Source organism: Camelina sativa, chromosome 7 (genome assembly GCF_030686135.1).
Source record: "Camelina sativa cultivar CO46 ecotype springtype chromosome 7, ASM3068613v1".
In the NCBI taxonomy this organism is placed as follows: domain Eukaryota; kingdom Viridiplantae; phylum Streptophyta; class Magnoliopsida; order Brassicales; family Brassicaceae; genus Camelina; species Camelina sativa.
In genome coordinates, this window is record NC_141886.1 from 4370311 (window position 1) to 4393548 (window position 23238).

Genomic DNA, 23238 nt, shown 5'->3' on the forward strand with positions numbered 1-23238 from the left:
TGGTTGGTGTGACGCGGATTGGGCAGGGTGCCCTGTTAATCGCCGTTCACTAATAGGGTGGCTTGTCTCCCTCGGAACCTCTCCTTTGTCATGACGTTCGAAAAAACAGAATGTTGTTTCTATGTCTTCAGCAGAGGCCGAGTATCACAGCATGTCACTGACACTACGTGAGCTTAAGTGGCTCAAAGGTTTGCTTGAGGACTTAAGGGGTCAAGCAAACGGATCCTATCGATCTCTACTGCGACAGCAAAGCCGCCAAATCCTGTATTCCATGAACGCACAAAACATGTGGAGCTAGACTGTCACAAGGTTCGGGATGCGGCTAAAGCAAAGTTCATATGTCTGCGTTTTGTTCGGTCTGCCTCCCAACTAGCTGATGTCTTCACCAAAGCATTGGGACGCCGAGACTTCGAAGAACTCATTGGCAAGTTGGGCATCTTTAGCAACCATGCTCCAACATGTGCCTAAGAGGCTTATCAATATACAACACATTCAATCTCTTTCTGTTCAAATCTCAATGCTATTAACATTCTCAAGTTATGTTGCTTAGAGTCGTTGATGAGAGTATCCATGTTCCTAATAAAGCACAACAATCAACAACTACAAAAGCCGGCCACTAAACCACGATCAATAAAATGTCAAATAGACCTGAGTTGAAGCATATAGCATTTTGATTTTGAAAGATAAATTGCCGCAAAGTTGTTGGTGCCGCGGGTGTAATTGAATCTTCTATTCATAATGGAATTGTGAATTCATTTATATCTTCAAGTAGAAACTTATAGAGAGATAATTATTATTAGAGGTATAGAGAACGTTGTGTGTTTAAGGAAATTACAAACCAAACACGACAAGGCCATTTTCAAGCCTGTGGTTGATAGGAGAAACCGTTAACCGTGAGGCCTCCATCAACACAAATAGTTTGACCTGTGATATATGAAGCTGCAGGTAGACACAAGAAGGCCACTAGTGATGCAACTTCATTCGGCTCTCCACAACGACCAAGTGGAGTTCTACTCAACAATGCCTCCTTGAAACTGACGTCCTCAAGAAACTTTTATAAACAAAAAAAATTGAGAAATGGTTAGAGGAATTGAAGTTCTTAAATTCACATGCAACAACAAAAAAAAGTAAGATTTTTGTATTATTTATTTATTACAGATTGAGACTGAGCAGTCTTGACAGCATTAGGTGCAACAGCATTAGCTCTTATGCCGTCTTTTGCCCATTCACATGCCAAATTTCTAGCTAGCTGATTCAGAGCTCCTGAAAAATAAATTAACAAAACATTTTTTTTTGTTAAAGTAAAAAAAAACAAAATACTACTCGTTGATTTTGCAATGAATTGCCTCTCGTAGTAACTTAGCTAGGTTAACTTAAGTTACCTTTTGTTAGACCATAAATGGATCCAGCGTCGAAAGATATAACCCCTGCAACAGAGGAAAGGAAGATGATGCTTCCATAGCCTGAAGCCTTTAGGAGTGGATGTGAAAGTTGGCAAAAATGGTAAGCAGCTTCCACGTTTGTTGAGATATGGAAAGTCCAATCATCTGCCACATATTCTGTTGTTGGCTTTCCCCGGAGTACGCCCACGTTATTAACCTATGTTGTACAAAACAAATTCTCTCATATATGAATTTTAGTTATAGAGTATGCGTAGTTGTTTCTATATAATGATCATTTACTTACAAGAATGTTGAGTTTGCCATCGAACAGGGATGAGACTGTTTGCATCAGCTTTTCTCTCTCAGGACGAGAGGTTACATCACAGACTGAACCACTCACTTGAAACCCTTTACTTTCCCATTCGCTTAAACTTTGATTGAGCAGAGTTTCTGATATATCGCACACATAGATTCTAGCTCCAAAACCAGCTAACTCTTCTACTATGGCATACCTAAACACTCTTGACCCATCAGGAAGTTAACAGCAAACAGAACAATAGATTGAAAAGTTGATGTAGAGATAAAATAGAGAAGAAAGACGAACCCGATTCCGCTGGCTCCACCGGTCACAAGAGCAGTCATACCTTGAAGACTCCATCTTTTATCCATTTTTCTTGCTTGTTACGAGCAATGATAATAATATATATACAATCAATGTGGATCAGATAAAGTCTGAATTATTGAGTTAGTTTGTATGTGTGGTTCAGAATTATGTAGTAGTCAAAAGAGAGTGGCTAGAATATCTAAGTTAGTGGTCCTGACCAAAAAAACGAAAATTTTTAGATATTATTCATTTGATGTTTTCGCTTAAGTTATAGTGTGTTCAAAAAGTCTTAATACACCGATAACTTCTAATATGATTTTGACTTCTTCACAGTTATATCTTTCGTAAAACAGAGAATATGAGAAATAACTTTTAAGCTTTTGCATTTAGTTTTGGATGACTACAATGATTGTTTGTGCCGTAGAGCCATCTCTCCTCTGAGTCATCATTGCATATTTGCATAGGGATTGTAAAGCATGGTGTGTTGTCACATGATTCTGTATTTGGATGAGTTTTGAAGTTGAAGACCATCTTCTCATTTGAGTCCAAGTTTTACTCTGCTTTTGCCTGCTATGTTTCTGCAAAAGGGCTTACTCTTACTTAATAGACAACATCTTCTTGCTAGGCTTCTTGTTCATCACGTTTTACGAATACCGAAATCTTAACCATTGTATAACATTAGGAAAGGGTATGCGCAGTTTTTTAAACAAAGATGCATCGAACATCGTTGAAGGGATATGCATAAGTGTTTCTCTCTTGTGGAAAGAATCCACATAGAATTTTATTGAGCAGAGTTTTTGACAGGTTACAAGGCCAATAGGGAGTTTTGGATATTAAGACAAGAACATAAACATGACCATTCTCAAGCCTGCTGCTGATAAGAGAAGCCATTAACAGTGAAACCTCCATCAACACAAATGGTTTGACCAGTTATATAAGAAGCTGCAGGTAGACACAAGAACACCACTAGTGATGCAACTTCATTCGGCTCTCCTAAGCGACCAAGTGGAATTCTACTCAACAATGCATCCTTGAAACGGACATCCTCAAGATACTTAAAGAATACACAATTTCGAAATTGTTAGAGGAACTGAGGTTGTTGTTATATTCACACAAAAACATGTAAAAAGTTGTCTTTGATTTATTACAGATTGACACATAGGAGTCGTGATAGCATTTGGCGCAACAGCATTGGCTCTTATGCCGTCTTTTGCCCATTCACATGCCAAATTTTTAGCTAGCTGATTCAAAGCTCCTATAAAAATACAACAACAACAAAAAAAAAAACCCTTCTTGGTTAGTCAGTCTTGCCATGAACTGCCTCTAGTACAAACCATGCATGGTTACCTTTAGTTAGACTATAAATAGATGCACCATCAAGTGATACAATCCCTCCAACAGATGAAACAAAGACGATGCTTCCATTGCCTGAAGCCTTTAAGAGAGGATGTGAAAGCTGACTAAAATGGAAAGCAGCTTCCAAATTTATTGACATGTGGAAAGAGAAATCTTCTTCCACATATTCTGTTGTTAGCTTCCCACGAAGTACACCAACATTATTAACCTATAACATATATGCTTAGGCGTTTTCATTAGATTTCTATTAAGGAGTACTACTATACTATAAGTTAATTTCACTTACTAAAATGTTGAGTTTTCCGTCGAACAGCGAGGAGATGGTTTGCATCAGTTTTTCTCTCTCGGGACGAGAGCTTACATCACAGACTGTTCCACTCACTTGAAACCCTTTCTTTTCCCATTCGCTTAAACTTTTAGTAAGCAGAGTTTCAGATATGTCACATACATGGATCCTAGCTCCAAAACTAGCTAACTCATCCACTATGGCATACCTAAACACTCTTGACCCATTAGGAAGCTAAACAGCAAACAGAACAATAGATTGAAATGTTGATGTAGAGATAAAATAGAGAAGAAAGACGAACCCGATTCCGCTGGCTCCACCGGTGACAAGAGCAGTCATACTTTGAAGACTCCATCTTTTATCCATCTTTCTTGTATCTTACTTGAATTGAAGTCACCATGCCACAGATTTTATATGTATATAATGAATGTGGATCAGATAAGTGTGTGGCGGCTAAATTAAAATATCTAAGCTAGTGGTCCAAAAAGACAACTGAAACTACAAGTCAGACTCGTGCACCAATTACGGTAAACGTTTCCACGTCTTCATTTAAAATAACTAAAATGGAACTGTTACCTTCACACTTTTGATGTGGCAAATGATGGATATGTTTAGTTGTCTGGTTTACTCTTTGATATAGATTAGTCAATCAAAAGAAATAAACTGCTTAACATAGTGTATTTTTGTTTGTGAAAATTGTGCTGTATAAAGTAAACTCTCTACACGGGACATAAACTCATCATAAGCTCTCATAGCTTGAGAGTTTTTATTAGAGAGAACATTTAAACAGAGAAAACGTGAAAAGCTCATTATAAAGCTTGTGGCTGATAGGAGAAACCATTAACAGTGAACCCTCCATCAACACAAATGGTTTGACCAGTAATATAAGAAGCTACAGGGAGACACAAGAAGACCACAAGTGATGCAACTTCGTTCGGCTCACCAGCACGGCCAAGTGGAGTTCGACTGAACAATCCCTCCTTGAAACTTGCGTCCTCAAGATACTATTAAGAATACACAATTGAGAACTTATTAGAGGAATTGAGGTTTTTATATATTCACACCAAATATATTTAGAAGTCGTCTTTTGTTTTATTACAGATTGAGACATAGGAGTATTGATGATATTAGGAGCAACAGCATTGGCTCTTATGCCATCTTTAGCCCATTCACATGCCAAATTTTTAGCTAGCTGAATCAAAGCACCTACAAAAGAAATGAACAACAAACAAATAAAACCACGTATTGGTTAGTCAGTCTTGCAATGAAGTGCCTCTAGTACAAACCGTCTTGGTTACCTTTTGTTAGACTATAAATGGATCCACATGAAACTGATACAATCCCCGTAGCCGAGGAAATAAAGACGATGCTTCCATTTCCGGTAGCCTTTAAGAGAGGATGTGAAAGCTGACTAAAATGGAAAGCAGCTTCTAAATTTGTTGAGATGTGGAAAGAGAAATCTTCTTCCACATATTCTGTTGTTGGCTTCCCACGAATTACACCCACGTTATTTACCTATATATTTTTAACATATATGCTTAAGCGTTTGCATTAGATTTCTGTTAAGGATTACTCATTAAACAACTAGGCGTAGGTGTTTATGTATATTAAGATCATTACTTACTAGAATGTTGAGTTTGCCATCGAACAGTGAGGAGACGGTTTGCATAAGATTTTCTCTCTCGGGACGAGAGGTTACATCAAAGACCGAGCCACTCACTTGAAACCCTTTCTTTTTCCATTCGCTTAAACTTTGATTAAGCAGAGTTTTGGATATGTCGCATACATGGATTCTAGCTCCAAAACCAGCTAACTCATCTACTATGGCATACCTAAACACTCTTGACCCATCAGAAAGCTAAATAGCAAACAGAACAATGGTTGAAAATATAAGAAAGACTAACCCAATTCCGCTGGCTCCACCGGTCACAAGAGCAGTCATACCTTGAAGACTCCATCTTTTGTCCATCTTTCTTGTATCTTACTTGAATTAAAGTGACCAGAACTGCCACAGATTTTATGTATACAATTATGAATGTGGATCAAATAAGTGTGTGGTGGAAATATTATGTAGCCATATGAGCGAACATGACTAAAATATCTAAGTTAGTGGTCCCTTGCAAAAATGACTTTTTAACAGCTTTATGTGATGAATAAACTGGATTTCACATTAACCGTAAATCGTGTTACAAAGTATACTTATATACAAGTATCTTAGACTAAGGCAAAAGGAAACCTTAGACTATATAATCTAATATCCCCCCCCCCCTCAAACCTCTGAAACAGAATCTGTACAAGGAAGGAAGAGGTTTGAAACAGATAAACGATTAAGGATAGAATGAAATGGACCAGGATGCAGAGGTTTTGTCAAGATATCTGCTAACTGGTTCGTAGTGGAGACATGTAGAACCTTCAAGAAGCCATTTTTCACTTGGTCTCGTGTAACATAACAGTCGATCTCCACATGCTTCGTTCTTTCGTGAAAGACTGGATTATTGGCTATGTGCATAGCCGATTTGTTATCACAGAAGAGCTTGGCCTGCTTTTGAATAGGAACCTGCAGAGTAGTAAGTAATTGTTGCATCCAAACAAGTTCATTTGTAGCAAGTGCCATAGCTCTGTATTCGGACTCCGTGCTACTCTGGCTGGCAACCTTCTGCTTCTTTGACTTCCAACTAATCAAAGAGTCACCAATAAAAACACAGACACCAGATATTGATCGTCTTGTAGTAGGACAAGTACCCCAGTTAGCATCCGAAAACCCATTTAAGCATATGTCATCCTTAGCAGAGTAAAACAAGCCTTGTCCTGGGTTGTTCTTGAGATATTTGAGAATATGCATTGCAGCATGCATATGTACATCAGTGGGACATGACAGATACTGGCTCAAATGATGGACAACAAAGGTGATATCTGGTCTTGTGATTGTTAAGTAAAGAAGCCTACCAATCAACGCTCTATATGGTGTACCATCGTCCAAGAGAAGACCAGAGTCCTTCGAGAGTGTCACCTTCGGACCAATAGGAACCGACTTAGGCTTACATCCAAGTAGTCCTGCATCATTCAGCAGATCCAGGCAATATTTTCGCTGAGAAACAGAGATACCTTCAGAATTTCTGGCAATCTCCAAGCCTAAGAAAAATCTGAGTTGGCCAAGGTCTTTGATCTTGAACTCTGCATCCAAAAGCTTCTTCACTCGCATTACTGCTGCATTACTGTTGCTAGCAATCATGATATCATCAACATATACCAGAACAGCAATAAATGATTTGGAGTCAATCTTAACAAACAGTGTGTTGTCAGCAAGTGCTTGAATAAATCCGTCAGAGAGAAGAACCTTTGAAAAACAGCGGTACCATTGTCTCGATGCTTGTTTCAGTCCATAAATGGACTTGTTCAATCGACAAACAGCATTAGGAGGCAAAGTAGTTCCAGGAGGAGGAGTGTAACCCTGAGGTAAACTCATATATATCTCTTCATCCAAATCACTATGCAAGAACGCATTAGTGACATCCATCTAGGCATGACTCCATCCTTTCTTAGCTGCAATTCCAAGCATTAATTTGACACTAGCTAGTTTAGCAACAGGTGAAAAGGTGTCAAAATAATCTACCCCTTCCTGTTGGGTAAATCCTTTTGCTACCAACCTAGCTTTATAGCGCTCAATACTTCCATCAGCATGGTATTTAATAGTGTAAACCCACTTACATCCAACAACATTTTTACCAGGAGGAAGAGACAGAACATCCCACGTATGAGTAATTTCCATAGGCTCCAGTTCCACATCCGTAGCTCTAGTCCACTTTTTGGATTTTATAGCTTGGCTAAAACAAGATGGTTCTGTTTCAAGCGAAACGGAAAGGACAATGGACTGAAGGGTTTTTGAGTTGGGAGTAAGAAAGGTATGAAGAAAGAGGATATGGTGTAGTAAAAGGTTTAGAAAAAGAAGCAAGAATAGTATTTGTACTAGCAGAAGATGGAAGAGAAATAGTAGGAGAAGGAGATGAATGATGTTGAATCAAGGCACAGTGGTAATCAGATAAGTAATTGGGTACCTTAGCCGTTCGTTTTGGCCTGGCTCTCGGTAGTGAAACCACTTCTGCCTTTGTAGGTGTAATCGCATCTTCACCTGTTAGACCACTAGAGTGTGTGTTGTGCAAATGAGATGCAGATGACGGTGATGGTATTGTATGTTCATGCAAGGTGTCAATGCGATCAATATCAACAGGAACAGGCAATGGACAAATGACTTTACTAAACATATCAGGTGAAGGAGGCACAGGTTTATCAAGAAAAGGAAAAATGTGTTCATGAAAAAACACATTTCGAGAAATAGAAACAGAGTTACTGTCCAAATGCAAGACTTTATAGCCCTTATAACCGGAAGCATATCCTAAGAAAATACATTGATCTGCTCGAGGACTAAACTTATTTCGATCTTTTATCAATGTTGAAACATAGCAAAAGCATCCAAAAGCACATAAAAAATCATAATTCGGTTGCTTGTTAAGAAGTAACTCATATGGTGATTTATTGTTTAAAATGACAGAAGGAATCTGATTGATCAAAAAGACTGCTGTTTGAATGCAATCGCTCCAGTATGCGAGAGGAATGTTGGATTCAACAAATGCTGATGTTTACGTTCGACAACAGAATTTTACTTTGGAGTGTATGGACATGAAAATTGATGATGCATACCATGCTCTCGTACCAAATCAGTAAAAGCTAACTCAGGAGCATTATCGGTTCTAATAGCCTTTATATTTGCGAGTTTTAACATGCTTAATAAAAGAAGGAAATTGGAAAGTAACATCACTTTTATTTCTCAAAAGATATATCCATGTTACCCTAGTACAGTCGTCTACAATTGTAAGAAAATATTTGAAACCCTCTATAGATTCTACTGAAAAAGGACCCCAAATATCCATGTGAACAAGCTCAAATGGTGTCTTTGTAAAATTGTTATTAGACTCAAAAGATAACCTTTTCTGTTTAGCTAAATGACAAACTGAACAGTGGGACATTGCCAGAGAAGACTTAGTAATAGGCAGAGTACCGGATAGTTCTTGTAACTTGGCAGATGATGGATGCCCTAGGCGTTTGTGCCACAGATCTCCATCAGCTAACAAGGATCCAGAGAAATGCATAGATGATATATGTGTAGATGGAACATCAAGTTGAAGAATGTAGAGATTATGTAGAATTATGCCTCTACCAATCGTCAAGCCCTGAATAAACTCTTGAATAAAGCAAGAATCAGGAAAGAAATGAGCAGAACAATTACTGGATTTCAACAAGCTACTTACAGAAATCAAATTAAATTTGAACGAGGGAACATGTAAAACGTCATGCAATATTAAAGATGATGTAATAGGAACAATGCCCGTGTGTGTGATTGCCACTCTAGTGTCATTAGGCAAAGAGACATTTACTCCAGAGACTGAAATAGTATCACTAAAGAGAGTCAAGTCAGAACAAACATGGCTTGTAGCACCACAATCAATTATCCAAGAGCCATGTGGAAGAGTAGAATATAAAGATGTGAAACATTGATGTTGAAAAGTAAGATGATCATTTTCATATCGCGCAGAAGAAAAAGGAAAAGGAAAGATACCAGATGAGGACTGAACAGCCATAACACCATGTTCTGTAACAGTGGCGGGAGATGGATTTAAAATAGATGATGTAGATGGTTCAGATTGGACTAAAGCAAGTGGAGAAGGAGCTGTAGGCTCTGGAAGTCGCACACGCGCAGAAAGTTGCTGAATCAATGATTGAATCTGGTCACCACTCATCTGTCCAATGTTAAGATTCATAGCAGTAGAAGTCGGAGGAGGTACATATGTAGAAGTACCATCAGCAGCATACTCACTCATAACATTTGCTATTGTATGTGGCCTGAATGAAGGAGACTGTCCTATGGGCTGATGAGTCGAGGATGGAACAGACGGACGTTGACTGTAGCCCCCATTACTCTTATAACCTGGTATATAACCTGGAGGATAGCCATGTAGCTTGAAGCACTTTTGAATAACATGCCCGGCCATACCACAATGTGTGCACATAGGACGTGGACCTCTAGGACGATAGTAGTTATGCTGAACCGCAAAAGCAGAGTTTTCACCATAGACAGCATTATCACTAGATGGCAACATTGATTGTGGAGTAGGACCCGAGTTGAGAAACACTACACTCTCACCCTTAGAAACTGGTTTGATATTCTTGTTCCTCTCATCTTGAGTAACCATGTCGAAAGCATCCTCAATATTAGGATAAGAATGTGCCTCCTAGTAGCATCAAAGCTATCATTCAATCCCATCAAGAACTTAGTCACACGACTCCTCTCTTGTAACTTTTCCCACAACATAGCTGCATTGCACTCACACCTTCCACAAGTACAAATTGGTAACTCAACATAATTCTTCAATTCCTCCCACAACGTTACCAATTCAGTATAATAAGCATTGACATCCAAAGAACCTTGCTGGATTACACTCAAACGTTGTTCAATCTCAAAGACACGAGGCGCATCGTCCTGTTTAAAACGATTCATTAAGCTTTTCCATATACCTGCTGCGGTAGGGATGAATAACAAGCTCTGGCTAATCTTCTTGGAAACTGAATTCATCAACCAAGTAGAAATCATGTCGTTGCAGCGTGACCAGGAACCAAAATCCCGATGATCAGAAGCTGGCTGAGGAATGGTACCATCGATGAACCCTAGCTTGTTCCGGACATTGAGAGCCATTCGCATCGAACGACGCCAAGAATGAAAGTCTGCACCAGTGGTTAACCGATCTGAAACAAGAATCAACCCAGCGTGATCCGCATTGTGAAGGTAATAGGGATTATCGTATTGATCGGGTGGTTGTTGCGCAACTGGATTCGAAGGTGGAGCCATGGCGATAACAATCTTAGTGACGAAAATAGAACGAGAGTAGAAAGACTAATGAAAGAAAGATCATAAGAATACGAAGAAGAGTCAAGAAGAGATTCGCGAAAAAGCGTAGAACAATGTCACTGATTGAAGCACTCATCGAGCTGAATCAAAGCTAGATTGAGCTCAAAAAACTCAAGAAAAAAGAAGAAATCGAGAACCGGATGATGATTACTCGAAGAATCAAAGACGAATTGAAGATCTGATGTAGATCTGCTGATGAAGCGGAAGAAAAAAAGAAAAACGAAGAAGACAATGATGGAATCTTCTTGTTTCTTAGAGAGAGAAAAAAAATTTCGCTCTGATACCATAACAACTTTATGTGAATGAATAAACTGGATTTCACATTAACCGTAAATCGTGTTACAAAGTATACTTATATACAAGTCTCTTAGACTAAGGCAAAAGGAAACCTTAGACTATATAATCTGATACTTTTCAAAAATCTTTCCACCGATACTTACTTAATTTTTCCTTTTCAATAGCTTCACTCATAAAACACAACTGAAACTCTAAGTCAGACTCGTACGTGAACCAAATACCGTCAACGTTTCCACGTCTTTATATAAAATTACAAAAAAAAGCTGATGGATGGTTAGTTGTCATGGTTTACTCTTTGGTATAGATTAGTCACTCAAAACAGTAACTTAACATAGTGTGTTTGTTTGTGGAAATTGTGCTGTATAAACTCTCTACAAGGGACCCAAACTCATAAACTCTCGTAGCGTGAGAGTTGTTATTAGAGAGAACATTTAAACAGGTCAAAACGTGAAAATGTCTTTGTCAAGCTTGAGGCTGATAGGAGAAGCCATTAACAGTGAGACCTCCATCAACGCAAATGGTTTGATGGAGGTCACAAGAGCCGGATGGATCTGTTCCCACAACGTTAAAGAAGCAAAATTCTAGAAGATGTCGGATGGATCGTTCCAGCCAACTGACCGATCGATTCATTGATCCGTTCCCATGACGTCATAGAAGCATTTTTCCAAAAGCTGTCGGACACCAAGCGTCGGTAGCTTAATTTGTAAAGACTCACCGTTAAAGTCTAGAGGTCGCCGGTTCGAGAGACGACCTTTGGAAGGGCACCATATAAAATGCTCTGATCCCTGATCTAAGGGAATGTACGGACTAAGGCCCGAAACCTCTTAGTAATTAAAAATAATAATAAAAAAAAAAGCTGTCGGACTAATCGGTCCAACACATAGATCAAAAGATCTACTATTTCCCATTTTTAATTTGTCCTTTTAGCCATAACTTTTTGGTTCAGTTTCGGTTTTCAATGTCCTTTTTTAATAAAAAATATTTTATTTACTATTTACTATATAAATAAAATATTAAATATTCCCTCCGTTTCATAATACATGTATAGGATGTTTAGAGAAGTATTTTTGTTTCATAATATAGGATGTTTCCAACTTTCTATGCAACTTTTAGATTAATTTTATATTTTATATTACGCAGACTTGTTTACGATTGGTTAAACTTTTTAAAAATAATTATTTTTTAATATGCGTGTTCTCACTAAAATATCCTATATTTTGAAACGGAGGGAGTATTTTAGAAGTTTAATAGTCAAATCTTATTATATAAAGTTGTGTTTTCAAAGTTAGTCATTAACAGGATTGTGACACGTGTCAAGTATACTGATGAGATCTTGACATGTGTCGAAAAATTATTATTTTCAAAACAGCTAATTAAGATAATAGCATTAAATCTACATAAATTTTACATGTTTAGATATATATAAAAATTCCTAAATCAATAAGAAAATTAAGAAAACTAATATATATTCCATTGTACAATAATTATATTATTCATGTTTTTTCAATTAGATTTTGACATGTATAAACAAAAAAATAATTCATTAAGCATGTATGTTATTATTAATCAATAAATAGTGAATAACAAATCTAAAAAAAATAACAATATATTCACATAAAATTTACATGTTTATATCGAAAGCTTTGATCTTTGATTTTTTTTTATGATATAACTTTGCTGATCTATTGTGGGTCTTTCATTTATGCGGGTTCTTCAGTGGAAGCTATCAGATGCAATAAAATGGAATTAAAATATATAAAGCCCGCTAAATTAATCGAGGATGGAAACACTGATGGGGGTTCCAAAAGTGATTATATAGTTAGTAGCATTATAAGTTTTGAAGATTAGTCGGTGGTTGATATTTCTGATCAAAATCTAGAGTTTTCTCTTCTAGATAATGTCAATGATTCCAGTACTGAAACAAGACCTGCTTGATCAAATAATTGAGAAGCGATTTTGAAATTTCGGAAGTTGGAACAATAAACTATTTTAAAATTGGTTTCCAACGGAATTTATGTGGTTTTCTATTGAATTTGGTTAGTAAACCGTTTAAACCCATATATATAGAGAAATATATAAGAACTTTTGATTTGGGTAGAAATAAGTTGAGAAATTATGATTCAAGAATATTTGAGACGAGGTCGTAGTTCTAAATAGTTTTGGTACAATGTGATACTTCTGAGGAGTGAATAGGTCATCGATCCTATAACGTGATTATGACATATGTCATGTTTTGGATTGTTTATAAAGTTTCTATTTTATATATTTGAATTATCTAAGACTTATATATACTATCATGATTATAATTTTCAATTTTTTCTTTTTATTATGTTATATTAACTTTGTTTCAATTTCTCAATTTTTATTGGGTTGGTCATAAAATCATTGTAATCGAGTAGATAATTTTCACCAGTTGTTCATCCAAAATATTTTTGGAGTTAAAAAAATCATGGTTAAAGAAACTATGTCACAAAACAAATTTTAATAATTATAAGAACTATAATCATGTCAAAATGAAAGTAAAGCAATATAAAATTTGTTTAATTTGTTTAATTTGTTTAATTCATTTAAAAGATATTTTATAGGTGGTGGTAAAAACATTAAAACATACTGTAATTGTATGTGGCTACTATTTATATGTTGCTTTGATGAATTCTTTGTATGTAAAATATTTTGTAATAAGCTGTGAAACGTTTTTGAAATTTGACAATAATAATATTTGTAATGATGAGTATTTGACAAAAGTTTTGGTGGGATATAATTTAGCTTTAGATTATTGTAATAATTGTTATAATATATTAAAAATATAAAAATATAAATAAATGTATGAAGTTAAATACAAATATGATTTTTTCTCTAGCTAAAATTTTTTAATATTTACTTCAGAAAATAAAATTTCTTTTTATTTTTTTTAAAAAATTATTTAAGATTTAAGATTTATTTTCTTCAACAATTTTAAAACCCGCACATCGTGCGGGCCCTTATCTAGTAAAGATATAATATATTATTTGTATATATTTTTTAATATGTGTGAAACAACTAGACAACTAAAAAAACCAGGAGTATCAATCCCAAACGTAACAAACTCTGTTGGACCGATCGGTCCACTTCATCCACGGCTTATTTTGTTTTTCTTTAACCGGTTTCAGTTTTCCTATTTCTGTAATGAGTATAAAACCCCCAAAACCTAAATCACCAACGACATTCTATTTTTCTGAATTTTAGCTGCACTTAAGATTTTTGTAAGCCATATTTGGAGATTAAAGATTTATTCATCTTTCTTAACAATTTGGAAAAGAATTCTAAACTCTTTTGCTTTTTACTCATCAATCTAATTATGTCTTATTTGTCTCTTTACATACCTTTTTGTTTATAATTAACAAAAGAAAAGGTCTCCTTAAGTTGCTAGATATTGCAATTTAAATATCAAGAAAAAAAACACATGAAAACAAACAATCAAGGGTTTAGTGCCGAGGCTTGTAAGAAAAGCCGTTGGTAGTGAAACCTCCATCAACGCAAATGGTTTGACCAGTTATATAAGAAGCTGCAGGAAGACATAGAAATGCCACAAGCAATGAGACTTCATTTGCTTCTCCAACACGCCCCATCGGTGTCCTACTCTCCACTGCTTTGTTAACCTTTTCATCACTGAGCATCTGAGAATTTTTTCATTCATGTTAAAACAGTGAAGTAATAATATAGCTTTGATTTAATTAATTAAAAATTCACATGTAATTATTTTTAAAACTTCTCTAACAAATATATAATCTTTGGCTTAAGTTAAAGATTTATATGTAATAATCTTTCTTTTTGTAGTATCAAGGAGATCTTTGTTTTTATAAATTTCTAATTAATAGCCTTACATCGGCAACTAAAGGAGTTGCTATGACCCATGGACACACAGAGTTAACCCTTATGTTGTCACTTGCCCACTCGCATGCTAAGTTTCTTCCTAGCTGATTCATAGCTCCTAAAACAGAAATTTATAGTTAATTAAGTCTTAGAACGCGATGCATCAGTCGCTGTTTGAAATTATGTGTATATATATACATACATATACCTTTAGTTGCTCCATAGACGGATGAACCGGTATGCACAACACCAGAAACAGAGGACATGAACACGATGCCCCCTGAACTTGAAGCTTTTAGTAAAGGATGAGAGAGCTGTGAGAGATGAAAAGCCGACTCGAGATTTGTAGCCATTATAAACGAGTATTCTTCTGTTGTAAATTCTGTAGTCGGCTTGTCTATAAACGTTCCCGCATTGTTTACCTACATAACATATGTATATAGATTGATAGATACAACAAAACACTATGTTTAATTCTTGTACATCCCAAGCCCAAGAAGGAGAAAATTTTATATGTACACTTACAAGGATGTTCAGTTTTCCTTGGAAGAGAGAGGAAACGGTTTCAATGAGTTTCTCTCGTTGCTCACGAGAAGAAACATCGCAGATAGAAGTGGAAACCTGAAACCCTTTTGCTTGCCATTTACGTAAGCTTTCTTGAAGTTGAGTTTCGTCTCTTGCACATGTGTGGACTCTTGCTCCCAACATTGATAATTCCTCCACCACTGCTTCCCTGTTCATGAAACACACAAACAAAGTTGGTTCTTCCATACCAAAATATCACAATACAATAAAAAGAACTTATAAAATATTCATGACTCACCCGATGCCTTTAGAGCCACCGGTCACAAGAGCAGTCATACCTTGAAGACTCCATCTTTTCTCCATTTTTCTTGTATCTTACTTGAGGTGACCAGAAAAGCCACAAATTTAATGTATACAATGAATCTGGATCAGATAAGTGTGAAATTAATATGTTTGTATGTGTGGTGGAAATACTATGTAGTCGTATGAGATCAGAGAAAAATGACTAAAATATCTAAGATAGTGGTTCTGACCAATGGATAGGCTTCCAAGTTTGTAATATATTTCTTCATCTTGAATGGAGCAAAAAGAAGAATGTTTTGTAAAACAGAGAAGAAAGGACAAAACTTTCATTATTGGATTATTACAATAATGGTTTGTTTTCGGAAATATCTTCTTATTAATTAGGTTTCTTGTTTTACTCATAGCGAACCCATATTGCATGACTTTATAAAAAGGTCAGCTTGGTTTCTTTAAATTAAGATTAACTTAATACTGTTGAGCTTGCTATCGAACATCGTTGAGGCGATTTGCATCAGTGTCATGGCAAGAGTATGTGCATCACATACCGAACCATTAAAACCCTATTCCATAAAATTTGATAGAGCAAAGTTTTATTAGATTACAAGGCCATTAGAGAGTTTTAAGACATTTAGAGAAAAACACAGCAAGGCTATCCCAAAGAATGTTGCTGATAAGAGAATTCATTAACAGTATAACGTCCATCAATACAAATAGTTTGACCCATTCTCAAGCATGTGGGTTATAGGAGAAGCCATTAACAGTGAGACCTCCATCAACACAAATGGTTTGACCAGTAATATAAGAAGCTGCAGGAAGACACAAGAAGACCACTAGTGATGCAACTTCATTCGGCTCTCCAGCGCGGCCAAGTGGAGTTCTACTGAACAATCCTTCCTTGAAACTTACGTCCTCAAGATACTTTAAGAATACACAATTGAGAAATTATTAGAGGAATTGAGGTTGTTACATTCACACCAAATATATATTTAGAAGTCGTATTTTGTTTTATTACAGATTGAGACATAGGAGTATGGATGATATTAGGAGCAACAGCGTTGGCTCTGATGCCGTATTTTGCCCATTCACATGCCAAATTTTTAGCTAGCTGATTCAAAGCGCCTATAAAATAAATGAACAACAACAAATAAAAACCAGTCTTGGTTAGTCAATCTTGCAATGAACCGCCTCTAGTACAAACCATCTTGGTTACCTTTCGTTAGACTATAAATGGATCCACATGAAACTGATACAATCCCCGTAGTCGAGGAAATAAAGACGATGCTTCCATTTCCGGAAGCCTTTAAGAGAGGATGTGAAAGATGGCTAAAATGGAAAGCAGCTTCCAAATTTGTTGATATGTGGAAAGAGAAATCTTCTTCCACATATTCTGTTGTTGGCTTCCCACGAATTACACCCACGTTATTTACCTACATATGGTGTTTCCATAATATTCTGTTATGGAGTTCACCTTAGATATATATATATATATATATATATATATATATATATATATATTTGGTTCTTGTAGATCACAAGCCTTAGAAGGAACGCTTACGAGGATGTTGAGTTTTCCTTGGAAGAAGGATGAAACAGTTTCCATGAGTTTCTCTCTTGGTCACGAGAAGTAACGTCGCAGACAGAAGCGGTGACCTGAAACCCTATTGCTTGCCACTCACGTAAGCGTTCTTGAAGCTGAGTTTCGTCTCTGGCACATGTGTGGACTCTTGCTCCCATCATAGATAGTTCCTCCACCACAGCTTCTCTGTTTATGATCTCACAGGTAAACATAGTTATTTGTATATATCACAACACAATAAAAGAGCATATAAGATGAGGACTGACCCGATTCCTTTAGTGCCACCGGTAACAAGAGCAGTCATACCTTGAAGACTCCATCTTTTATCCATTTTTCTTGTACGTTGCTTGAGTGGCCAGAAATGCCACAGATTTTATGTATACAATGAATTTGAAATCAGATAAGTGTGAATTAGTGAATATGTTTATAATTTTGTGGTGGAAATATTTTCTTTTAATGTCTAAGATATATAGTGAGTGGTCCGGAGACAACATTCTAGTTTGTTCTAAAAGTCTTAACACATGGATAGGGACATAGGGTTCTTCTCCCTTAGTTTCTTTTATAAAACTTTTCTTACGACTTTTTATATCATCTATGTAATTTTCATACTTAAGATAAGCTTCAAATTAGTTGGTAATTAAGACATTTTTTCTCCAATGGAAAAATAAGTTAAATGTTTCTCTCATACTTTCAGCGCGGCGAATGATAATGGATCTTTTGTAAAACAGAGAATAAGTCAAGGAAAGAAAATTCAAGCTTTTAATTTGCATTCACCTTCACCTTTTGATAGATGTTTTGTGATGGCTCTTTCACAGTAGAGGACACCGGTAATGTCACATACTTCTGTATTTGGGCTTGATACCATATATGTTTCTATTGGAGTCCAAGTTGTGCTCTTATGGTTAGGATGCAATTTTCAAAGCTTATCTTATTGTATGACTTTAAATCTCATTTGGTGTAAAAATTTTACAACTACAAACCTGCCGAAGTTCATTTCTTCCTCATGCTATGAATATTTACAACGCTAAGAGAGGCTGCTCTATACAAAAGAAGTTGTCTAGGATCTCTCAACTTAATTATGCTAATCTTTTCTATGTAGGATGCGACTAGAACTAATCTTCAAAGTAGTATACTGAAATCTTGACCATTCTTGATATCAAATAGAAGCAGAGCAATAGGGTAAAAAAGTATGATAAAGAGAGAAGAAAGACAAACACGATTCCACTGGCTCCACCGGTCATAAGAGCAGCCTTTTTTTGAAGACACCATCTGCTGTTACCCATCATTATCTATGACTTATCACAAACCAGAGACTCAAAAGTTTATATATAGGATGAAGATAGATCATTAGGTGGATACATTAATATGAAGATAGATCTCTAAAACATTTGTAAATTAGGTGTATATATTAATTAAGCAGCATGGTAAACATAAACGTGATCAACATTGGCCACCTAGTGATAGTGAGAAAATGCGGAAAATGCGGAAAATACCACCCAATGCTGAGGACAAAAGTCTCTCCATATCAATTCCGACAGTACCATGAGAGCTTGTTCCAAAAACCAGCTAGTTCCTCCAATATGGTATGTTTTACTTGAGGATTGCATTCTCATAAGCAAAATAACAATAGGGAACTGGCAAAACTAGCATATAGTACCAAAAGGGAAGATGACGTTTTAAGACTCTTGTATGTTTGTGCACTAGCACTAGCACCGACGTATTATTTGTTTTATTGTGTTCCATTGGACAACACACACAAGACAAAACCTGGCTCAAGCATGTGGTTGATAGGAGAAGCCATTTACAGTGAGACCTCCATCAATACAAATGGTCTGACCAGTTATATACGAAGCTGCAGGTAGACACAAAAAAGCCACAAGTGATGCAACCTCTCTTGGTTCTCCCGCGCGACCAAGTGGAGTTCTACTAAACAATGCCTTTCTGTAATTGATGTCACCAAGAAACTTAAAGAAACAAAATTAAGAGATGATTAGAGGGATTGACGATGTTAACTTACTAATAATGTTAAAATTTATGTTCTTTTTCTTTATTACAGGTTGAGCCAGAGCAGTGTTGATAAAATTAGGAGCAACAGCGTTGGCTCTTAGTTCCATCTCTTGCCCATTCACATGCCAAGTTTCTTGCTAGCTGATTCAGAGCTCCTGTACATTCACACAGAAGAACAAATGTATATTTCTAATAATGAAACACATATCTAGTATTATTATTAACTGCATGCGTCTAATAATACTTGGAGCAATCTATGTACCTTTGGTTAAACCATAGATGGATCCACAGTTAATTGATACAACCCCTGCCATAGAGGAAATTGAAAACAATATTTCCAGAGCCTGAAGCCTTTAGGAGAGGATGTGAAAGCTGGCTAAGATGGTAAGCAGACTCCAGATTTGTTGACATATGGAAGGAGAAATCATCTGCCACATATTCTGTAGTTGGCTTTGTGAGAATCGTACCAGCGTTGTTCACCTATGTTGAATCAAAAGAGTTAAACAGCAATCATGTTCACTCCATATAACTTAGCTTCTCAAAATTAAAAAATTTACTTACAAGAATGTTGAGCTTGCCATCAAACAGCGATGACACGGTTTGCATGAGTGCTTCCCTCTCCGGACGAGAGGATACATCACATTTTGAACCACTCACTTGAAACCCTCTCTTTTCCCATTCGCTTAAATTTGCTCTGAGCAGCGTTTCAGATATGTCGCATACATGGATTTTGGCTCCAAAACTGGCTAGCTCCTCTACAATGGCATGCCTAAATAATCCCACAAACATAAATTCCTTAAAGTCTTGATCATTTTGGATGTCAAATAGAAGCAGAACAATAGGGTAAGAATATGATAAAGAGAAAAGAAAGACAAACCCAAATTCCTCCCGCTCCACCGGTCACAAGAGCAGTCATACCTTGAAGACTCCATCTGCTGCTTTCCATTATTATCTATGACTTATCACTAACCAGAGGTTCCACAGATCATATATATAACAATTAGGAAATGGGATGAAGTAAATCACTGAAATTGAAACAATAATTAAGCATCCATACAAAACATAAAATGTGATAAACATTGACCAACTCATTATAGTGACATATGTACTTTGTTTCACACGTAAATAAAAAAAAAGGACCCATCCTTTGACACCAATGCTGAGGACAAAAATCTCTCAACATCAATTCTGACAATACCATGATAGATCTTTAAGTCTATATCTAGGAATTGGACCACAATCCTAAATAATCAAAGACCATTGTCACCATTCGTATAATACATATGGATATTGCATCATTTTGTAATAAATCAGCAAAAGCAAATAATAATTGCCTCAAGGCCTAAGATTTCAGACCAAACCAGACAACGGATCACACCATTAGGTATTGGCCAAAGTGGATAATGAATTTAGATATTGAACTCTCATTCACCACAAGCATAAATTTTTTAGAATCTTCAAGAAACAGACCATAGAGAATAACAAGAAGAAGACGAATCCAATCCCTCTGGCACTGCCAGAGAATATGGAAAGAAACTTATCTAAACTACATATATGTGTTTTAAGGCAGAGACCTAAACGAGAAACCGTTGACAGTGGCATATATGAAGCTGCAGGAAGACAGAGAAATACCACAAGAAAGGAGACTTAATTAGCCATTCCAACAAGCCCCATGAGTGGCCTAGTCACCACCTTTTCTTCTGAGTCTTTCTCACTGAGGAAGTAAAACATTTTCACATAAGCTAAAATTGAGTAGTAATAAAATATTTATTTATATTCATAGTACTAAGGAGATACTTTTTAGTTTTGGCCTTACATTGTTAGTTAGTGGAGTTGTGATGAATCAAGGAAAAACATAGTATGAGTGCAGGTTCAAGACACGGAATACAATCCACTGAACACTCATGGACGAGTCACGAAACATAAATTTTTGTTATCATAAAAGTCATGACATGAAAAAGTTCCTCGACAACTTTCCACCACATGAACAATCAAAATTATAATTAATAGACTTAATCCCGCCATCTGATGCTAAATTATCTTTTTAATTAATAGTAGCTTTTGTAGCACAACGTAAATACTCAGTAGAGCAGAAGGCAGAAAGCTGTTTAAGTCTCATATGAACAACTGTCTTTCACGGGAGAGAAACAAGATAAACTAAGGATCCCAATGAAACTAGTAAAACGATAGAGTGGCCTAGTCATGTTGTGGGAAGAAATCATTTATTGACATTCCTCCATCAACACAAATAATCTGCCCTGTAATATATGATGATGCAGGTAGGCATAAAAAAGCAACTGCAGAAGACACCTCACTAGGTTCACCAAGCCGACCAAGAGGAGTTACTGAGTACACTTCTTCCAGGTAGTCTTTGTTGCTAAGGACCTGAGACCAAAAGACGAGAATCATCAAACTTCGTGTCCACGGGGCCACAGCATTGATCCTTCTATTGTCCTTGGCCCACTCGCAAGCCAAACTTCGTGTTAGTTGATTGATTGCTCCTAAAACACAAACGGAAACAAAAAGATTCAAAAGTCTTATTGGTTTATTGCTCCTTATAGCACCAAAACATCTTAGTAAAAGTTGAATAGAATATATATTTCTTTGTTTCCAGCAAAACTAAATACCTTTTGTTGCAGATTGTACCGACATATTCTTGAGAGAGACAAAACCAGAAACAGAAGAGATGGACACAACACTCGCAGCCTCAGATGCTCTAAGAAGCGGATAAGCAAGTTGGCATAAATGAAAAACGGATTCGAAATTTGTCGACATGAGAGTTGAAAATTCACCAGCAGTAAACTCTACCATTGGTTTCCTAATGTTTGTCCCAACATTGTTTACCTAAAAAGCATCAAGATTTGAAGACAAGATATTATTTTTTTAATAGAATTGTTTCTCAGAGACAAACTAGCGAACACTTTATGTGCATTATCTCTGAGTAGCGAACACTTTATATGAAGCTTCCCGTCAAAGTCAGATGACACAGTCTCCATCAACGCCTCTCGCTGAGCTCGATCAGAGACATCACAAACAGACCCAGCAATTCGTAAACCAGAACTGTTCCAGTCTCTCAAACAATTCTCCATCTCGCTCTCATTCCGAGCACAAGTGTGAACCTCTGCTCCAAGACCAGCAAGTTCCTCCACAATCGCACGCCTGTACTTAAACAGTAACACACACACACTCGTCTGAGAATTCGCGTTTGATTAAAAGGCTTACACTTGTTGAAATTTGGAAAAAGATGCGAAGAGAGACAAACCCAATCCCGCGAGTACCGCCGGTGACAAGAGCAGTTTTCCCCTGTAGAGACCATCTCTCGGAGCTCTGCGTTGCGCAACGGACGTGCACGGAAGATTGTTGTTGGGTTTGTAGTTTTATGCGTTTGATAGAGAGGTACAAGTGAGGTTTAAAGGAAGAAGAAGAAGAAGCAAGAAAGTGAAGGTTTTGAGGTGGATTTGTGTACAAGTGAGAAGCCATTGATGCAGAGCAGAGCTCATGTTTCAGCCTTTTCAAAGTGTTCACCTGTATTTATCTGACAGCATTGCCTAACTTTAGAAAACTGAAAATTGGAATCAAAGTCAACACCAAGAGAGAGAGAGATGGGGTCAATACTTTTTGGACCGTTCAGATTATGGTATTGGTTTACAAAATTCGGTTTTGCTTTTCAATTTCAAAACTGATTTTGTTCGGTTTATATGACGGTTAAGTGGTTTTTTTGATTATAGAGAGGGTTTGTGGGTGAAAAATAAAGAGATTACATCATGGGCCATATCACCTGTTACGTTTGTTTCCACTTTGGAGTTGTTGTTGTATACTTGTATTGATTCCAATTTCTTTTATTTGATGTGATTAGTCTACCAACCAAAAAAAAATTTCTTTTTTTTTGACAATAAAATTTATTATACTATTATCTCTTGGATTCGTTATTTTACAAATTCATATTTGTTTTCTCATTTGCGAACTAATTAATCCAAAATTCGTAACTCTAAATTTAATGGGTGTTAAGTGAACTACTATAATGCGTTGTGTTGCGAATGAGTGAATAAACATTGAAAGAAAAATGTATATTCCAATATGAAGTGATCT

The 23238-nt window shown here is 36.4% G+C and overlaps 6 protein-coding genes, 1 long non-coding RNA gene and 1 pseudogene across 11 annotated transcripts; all 8 read right to left on the reverse strand.

Moving 5' to 3' along the window:
* Window positions 1–736: 736 nt before the first annotated feature.
* Window positions 737–2136, reverse strand: LOC104700574 (tropinone reductase homolog At2g29320). Of its 2 annotated transcripts, none has more exons than XM_087457921.1 (5): window positions 1987–2136; window positions 1687–1894; window positions 1383–1599; window positions 1157–1263; window positions 737–1051 (listed from the first exon to the last, which is right to left on the reverse strand). In XM_087457921.1, exons 1-5 carry the CDS (start codon window positions 2049–2051, stop codon window positions 860–862), a joined length of 789 nt encoding a protein of 262 aa, XP_087314047.1. In that variant the 5' UTR covers window positions 2052–2136; the 3' UTR covers window positions 737–859. The 2 variants fall into 2 exon arrangements, with proteins under 2 accessions (XP_087314047.1, XP_087314048.1); XM_087457922.1 differs by having other exon boundaries at window positions 1687–1901; window positions 1983–2062.
* A 588-nt stretch (window positions 2137–2724) lies between these two features.
* Window positions 2725–4178, reverse strand: LOC104700573 (tropinone reductase homolog At2g29310). 2 transcript variants are annotated; one of them, XM_010416098.3, is made up of 5 exons: window positions 3930–4178; window positions 3629–3836; window positions 3334–3550; window positions 3135–3241; window positions 2725–3040 (listed from the first exon to the last, which is right to left on the reverse strand). In XM_010416098.3, the coding sequence occupies exons 1-5, from the start codon at window positions 3992–3994 to the stop codon at window positions 2849–2851; spliced, it is 789 nt and encodes a 262-aa protein (XP_010414400.2). In that variant the 5' UTR covers window positions 3995–4178; the 3' UTR covers window positions 2725–2848. The 2 variants fall into 2 exon arrangements, with proteins under 2 accessions (XP_010414400.2, XP_010414401.2); XM_010416099.3 differs by having other exon boundaries at window positions 3629–3843; window positions 3926–4041.
* A 130-nt stretch (window positions 4179–4308) lies between these two features.
* Window positions 4309–5691, reverse strand: LOC104700575 (tropinone reductase homolog At2g29310). Its single transcript, XM_010416103.3, has 5 exons — window positions 5533–5691; window positions 5253–5460; window positions 4927–5143; window positions 4728–4834; window positions 4309–4632 (listed from the first exon to the last, which is right to left on the reverse strand). The coding sequence occupies exons 1-5, from the start codon at window positions 5595–5597 to the stop codon at window positions 4438–4440; spliced, it is 792 nt and encodes a 263-aa protein (XP_010414405.2). The 5' UTR covers window positions 5598–5691; the 3' UTR covers window positions 4309–4437.
* A 2607-nt stretch (window positions 5692–8298) lies between these two features.
* On the reverse strand, window positions 8299–10529 carry LOC104700576 (retrovirus-related Pol polyprotein from transposon RE1). Its single transcript, XM_087458293.1, is given in 3 exon segments — window positions 8299–8867; window positions 9243–9902; window positions 9905–10529. Coding segments are annotated over 3 exon segments (1776 nt in total). The 3' UTR covers window positions 8299–8376.
* Window positions 10530–14202: 3673 nt separating this feature from the next.
* LOC104700578 (tropinone reductase homolog At2g29150) lies at window positions 14203–15719 on the reverse strand. Of its 2 annotated transcripts, XM_010416106.3 has the most exons (5): window positions 15562–15719; window positions 15264–15471; window positions 14947–15160; window positions 14750–14856; window positions 14203–14542 (listed from the first exon to the last, which is right to left on the reverse strand). In XM_010416106.3, the coding sequence occupies exons 1-5, from the start codon at window positions 15624–15626 to the stop codon at window positions 14351–14353; spliced, it is 786 nt and encodes a 261-aa protein (XP_010414408.3). In that variant the 5' UTR covers window positions 15627–15719; the 3' UTR covers window positions 14203–14350. The 2 variants fall into 2 exon arrangements, with proteins under 2 accessions (XP_010414408.3, XP_087314049.1); XM_087457923.1 differs by lacking the exon at window positions 14750–14856 and having other exon boundaries at window positions 14277–14542.
* Window positions 15720–16228: 509 nt separating this feature from the next.
* LOC147940838 (tropinone reductase homolog At2g29310-like) lies at window positions 16229–17578 on the reverse strand (annotated as a pseudogene). The gene is made up of 5 exons (XR_015561663.1): window positions 17409–17578; window positions 17122–17328; window positions 16777–16993; window positions 16579–16685; window positions 16229–16484 (listed from the first exon to the last, which is right to left on the reverse strand). The product of XR_015561663.1 is annotated as a tropinone reductase homolog At2g29310-like (transcript).
* Window positions 17579–18858: 1280 nt separating this feature from the next.
* Window positions 18859–19934, reverse strand: LOC147940839 (uncharacterized). The gene is made up of 4 exons (XR_015561664.1): window positions 19711–19934; window positions 19412–19629; window positions 19197–19304; window positions 18859–19106 (listed from the first exon to the last, which is right to left on the reverse strand). It is a non-coding gene; the product is annotated as an uncharacterized LOC147940839 (long non-coding RNA).
* A 1364-nt stretch (window positions 19935–21298) lies between these two features.
* On the reverse strand, window positions 21299–22724 carry LOC147940840 (tropinone reductase homolog At2g29260, chloroplastic-like). Its single transcript, XM_087457562.1, has 5 exons — window positions 22412–22724; window positions 22102–22308; window position 22069; window positions 21777–21993; window positions 21299–21650 (listed from the first exon to the last, which is right to left on the reverse strand). Exons 1-5 carry the CDS (start codon window positions 22627–22629, stop codon window positions 21346–21348), a joined length of 948 nt encoding a protein of 315 aa, XP_087313688.1. The 5' UTR covers window positions 22630–22724; the 3' UTR covers window positions 21299–21345.
* Between the last annotated feature and the right edge of the window lie 514 nt (window positions 22725–23238).

Excerpts from the sequence above, each read along its gene's own strand:
- LOC104700573 (XM_010416098.3), bottom strand. The coding sequence starts at position 3,994 with ATGGATAAAAGATGGAGTCTTCAAAGTATGACTGCTCTTGTCACCGGT. Across the intron at positions 3,242-3,333 it reads TATTTATAGTCTAACTAAAG|GAGCTTTGAATCAGCTAGCT; the intron begins GTAACCATGCAT and ends GTATTTTTATAG. Across the intron at positions 3,041-3,134 it reads CGACTCCTATGTGTCAATCT|TATCTTGAGGATGTCCGTTT; the intron begins GTAATAAATCAA and ends GTATTCTTTAAG.
- LOC147940840 (XM_087457562.1), bottom strand. The coding sequence starts at position 22,629 with ATGGCTTCTCACTTGTACACAAATCCACCTCAAAACCTTCACTTTCTT. Across the intron at positions 22,309-22,411 it reads GGCGGTACTCGCGGGATTGG|GCGTGCGATTGTGGAGGAAC; the intron begins GTTTGTCTCTCT and ends GTTTAAGTACAG. Across the intron at positions 21,651-21,776 it reads GGTACAATCTGCAACAAAAG|GAGCAATCAATCAACTAACA; the intron begins GTATTTAGTTTT and ends TTTGTGTTTTAG.
- LOC104700578 (XM_010416106.3), bottom strand. The coding sequence starts at position 15,626 with ATGGAGAAAAGATGGAGTCTTCAAGGTATGACTGCTCTTGTGACCGGT. Across the intron at positions 15,161-15,263 it reads AAGGAAAACTGAACATCCTT|GTAAACAATGCGGGAACGTT; the intron begins GTAAGTGTACAT and ends TATGTTATGTAG. Across the intron at positions 14,543-14,749 it reads CAACTCCTTTAGTTGCCGAT|ATGCTCAGTGATGAAAAGGT; the intron begins GTAAGGCTATTA and ends AAAAATTCTCAG.
- LOC104700575 (XM_010416103.3), bottom strand. The coding sequence starts at position 5,597 with ATGGACAAAAGATGGAGTCTTCAAGGTATGACTGCTCTTGTGACCGGT. Across the intron at positions 5,461-5,532 it reads GGTGGAGCCAGCGGAATTGG|GTATGCCATAGTAGATGAGT; the intron begins GTTAGTCTTTCT and ends AAGAGTGTTTAG. Across the intron at positions 5,144-5,252 it reads ATGGCAAACTCAACATTCTA|GTAAATAACGTGGGTGTAAT; the intron begins GTAAGTAATGAT and ends AAAAATATATAG.
- LOC104700574 (XM_087457921.1), bottom strand. The coding sequence starts at position 2,051 with ATGGATAAAAGATGGAGTCTTCAAGGTATGACTGCTCTTGTGACCGGT. Across the intron at positions 1,600-1,686 it reads ATGGCAAACTCAACATTCTT|GTTAATAACGTGGGCGTACT; the intron begins GTAAGTAAATGA and ends TGTACAACATAG. Across the intron at positions 1,052-1,156 it reads AGACTGCTCAGTCTCAATCT|TTTCTTGAGGACGTCAGTTT; the intron begins GTAATAAATAAA and ends TGTTTATAAAAG.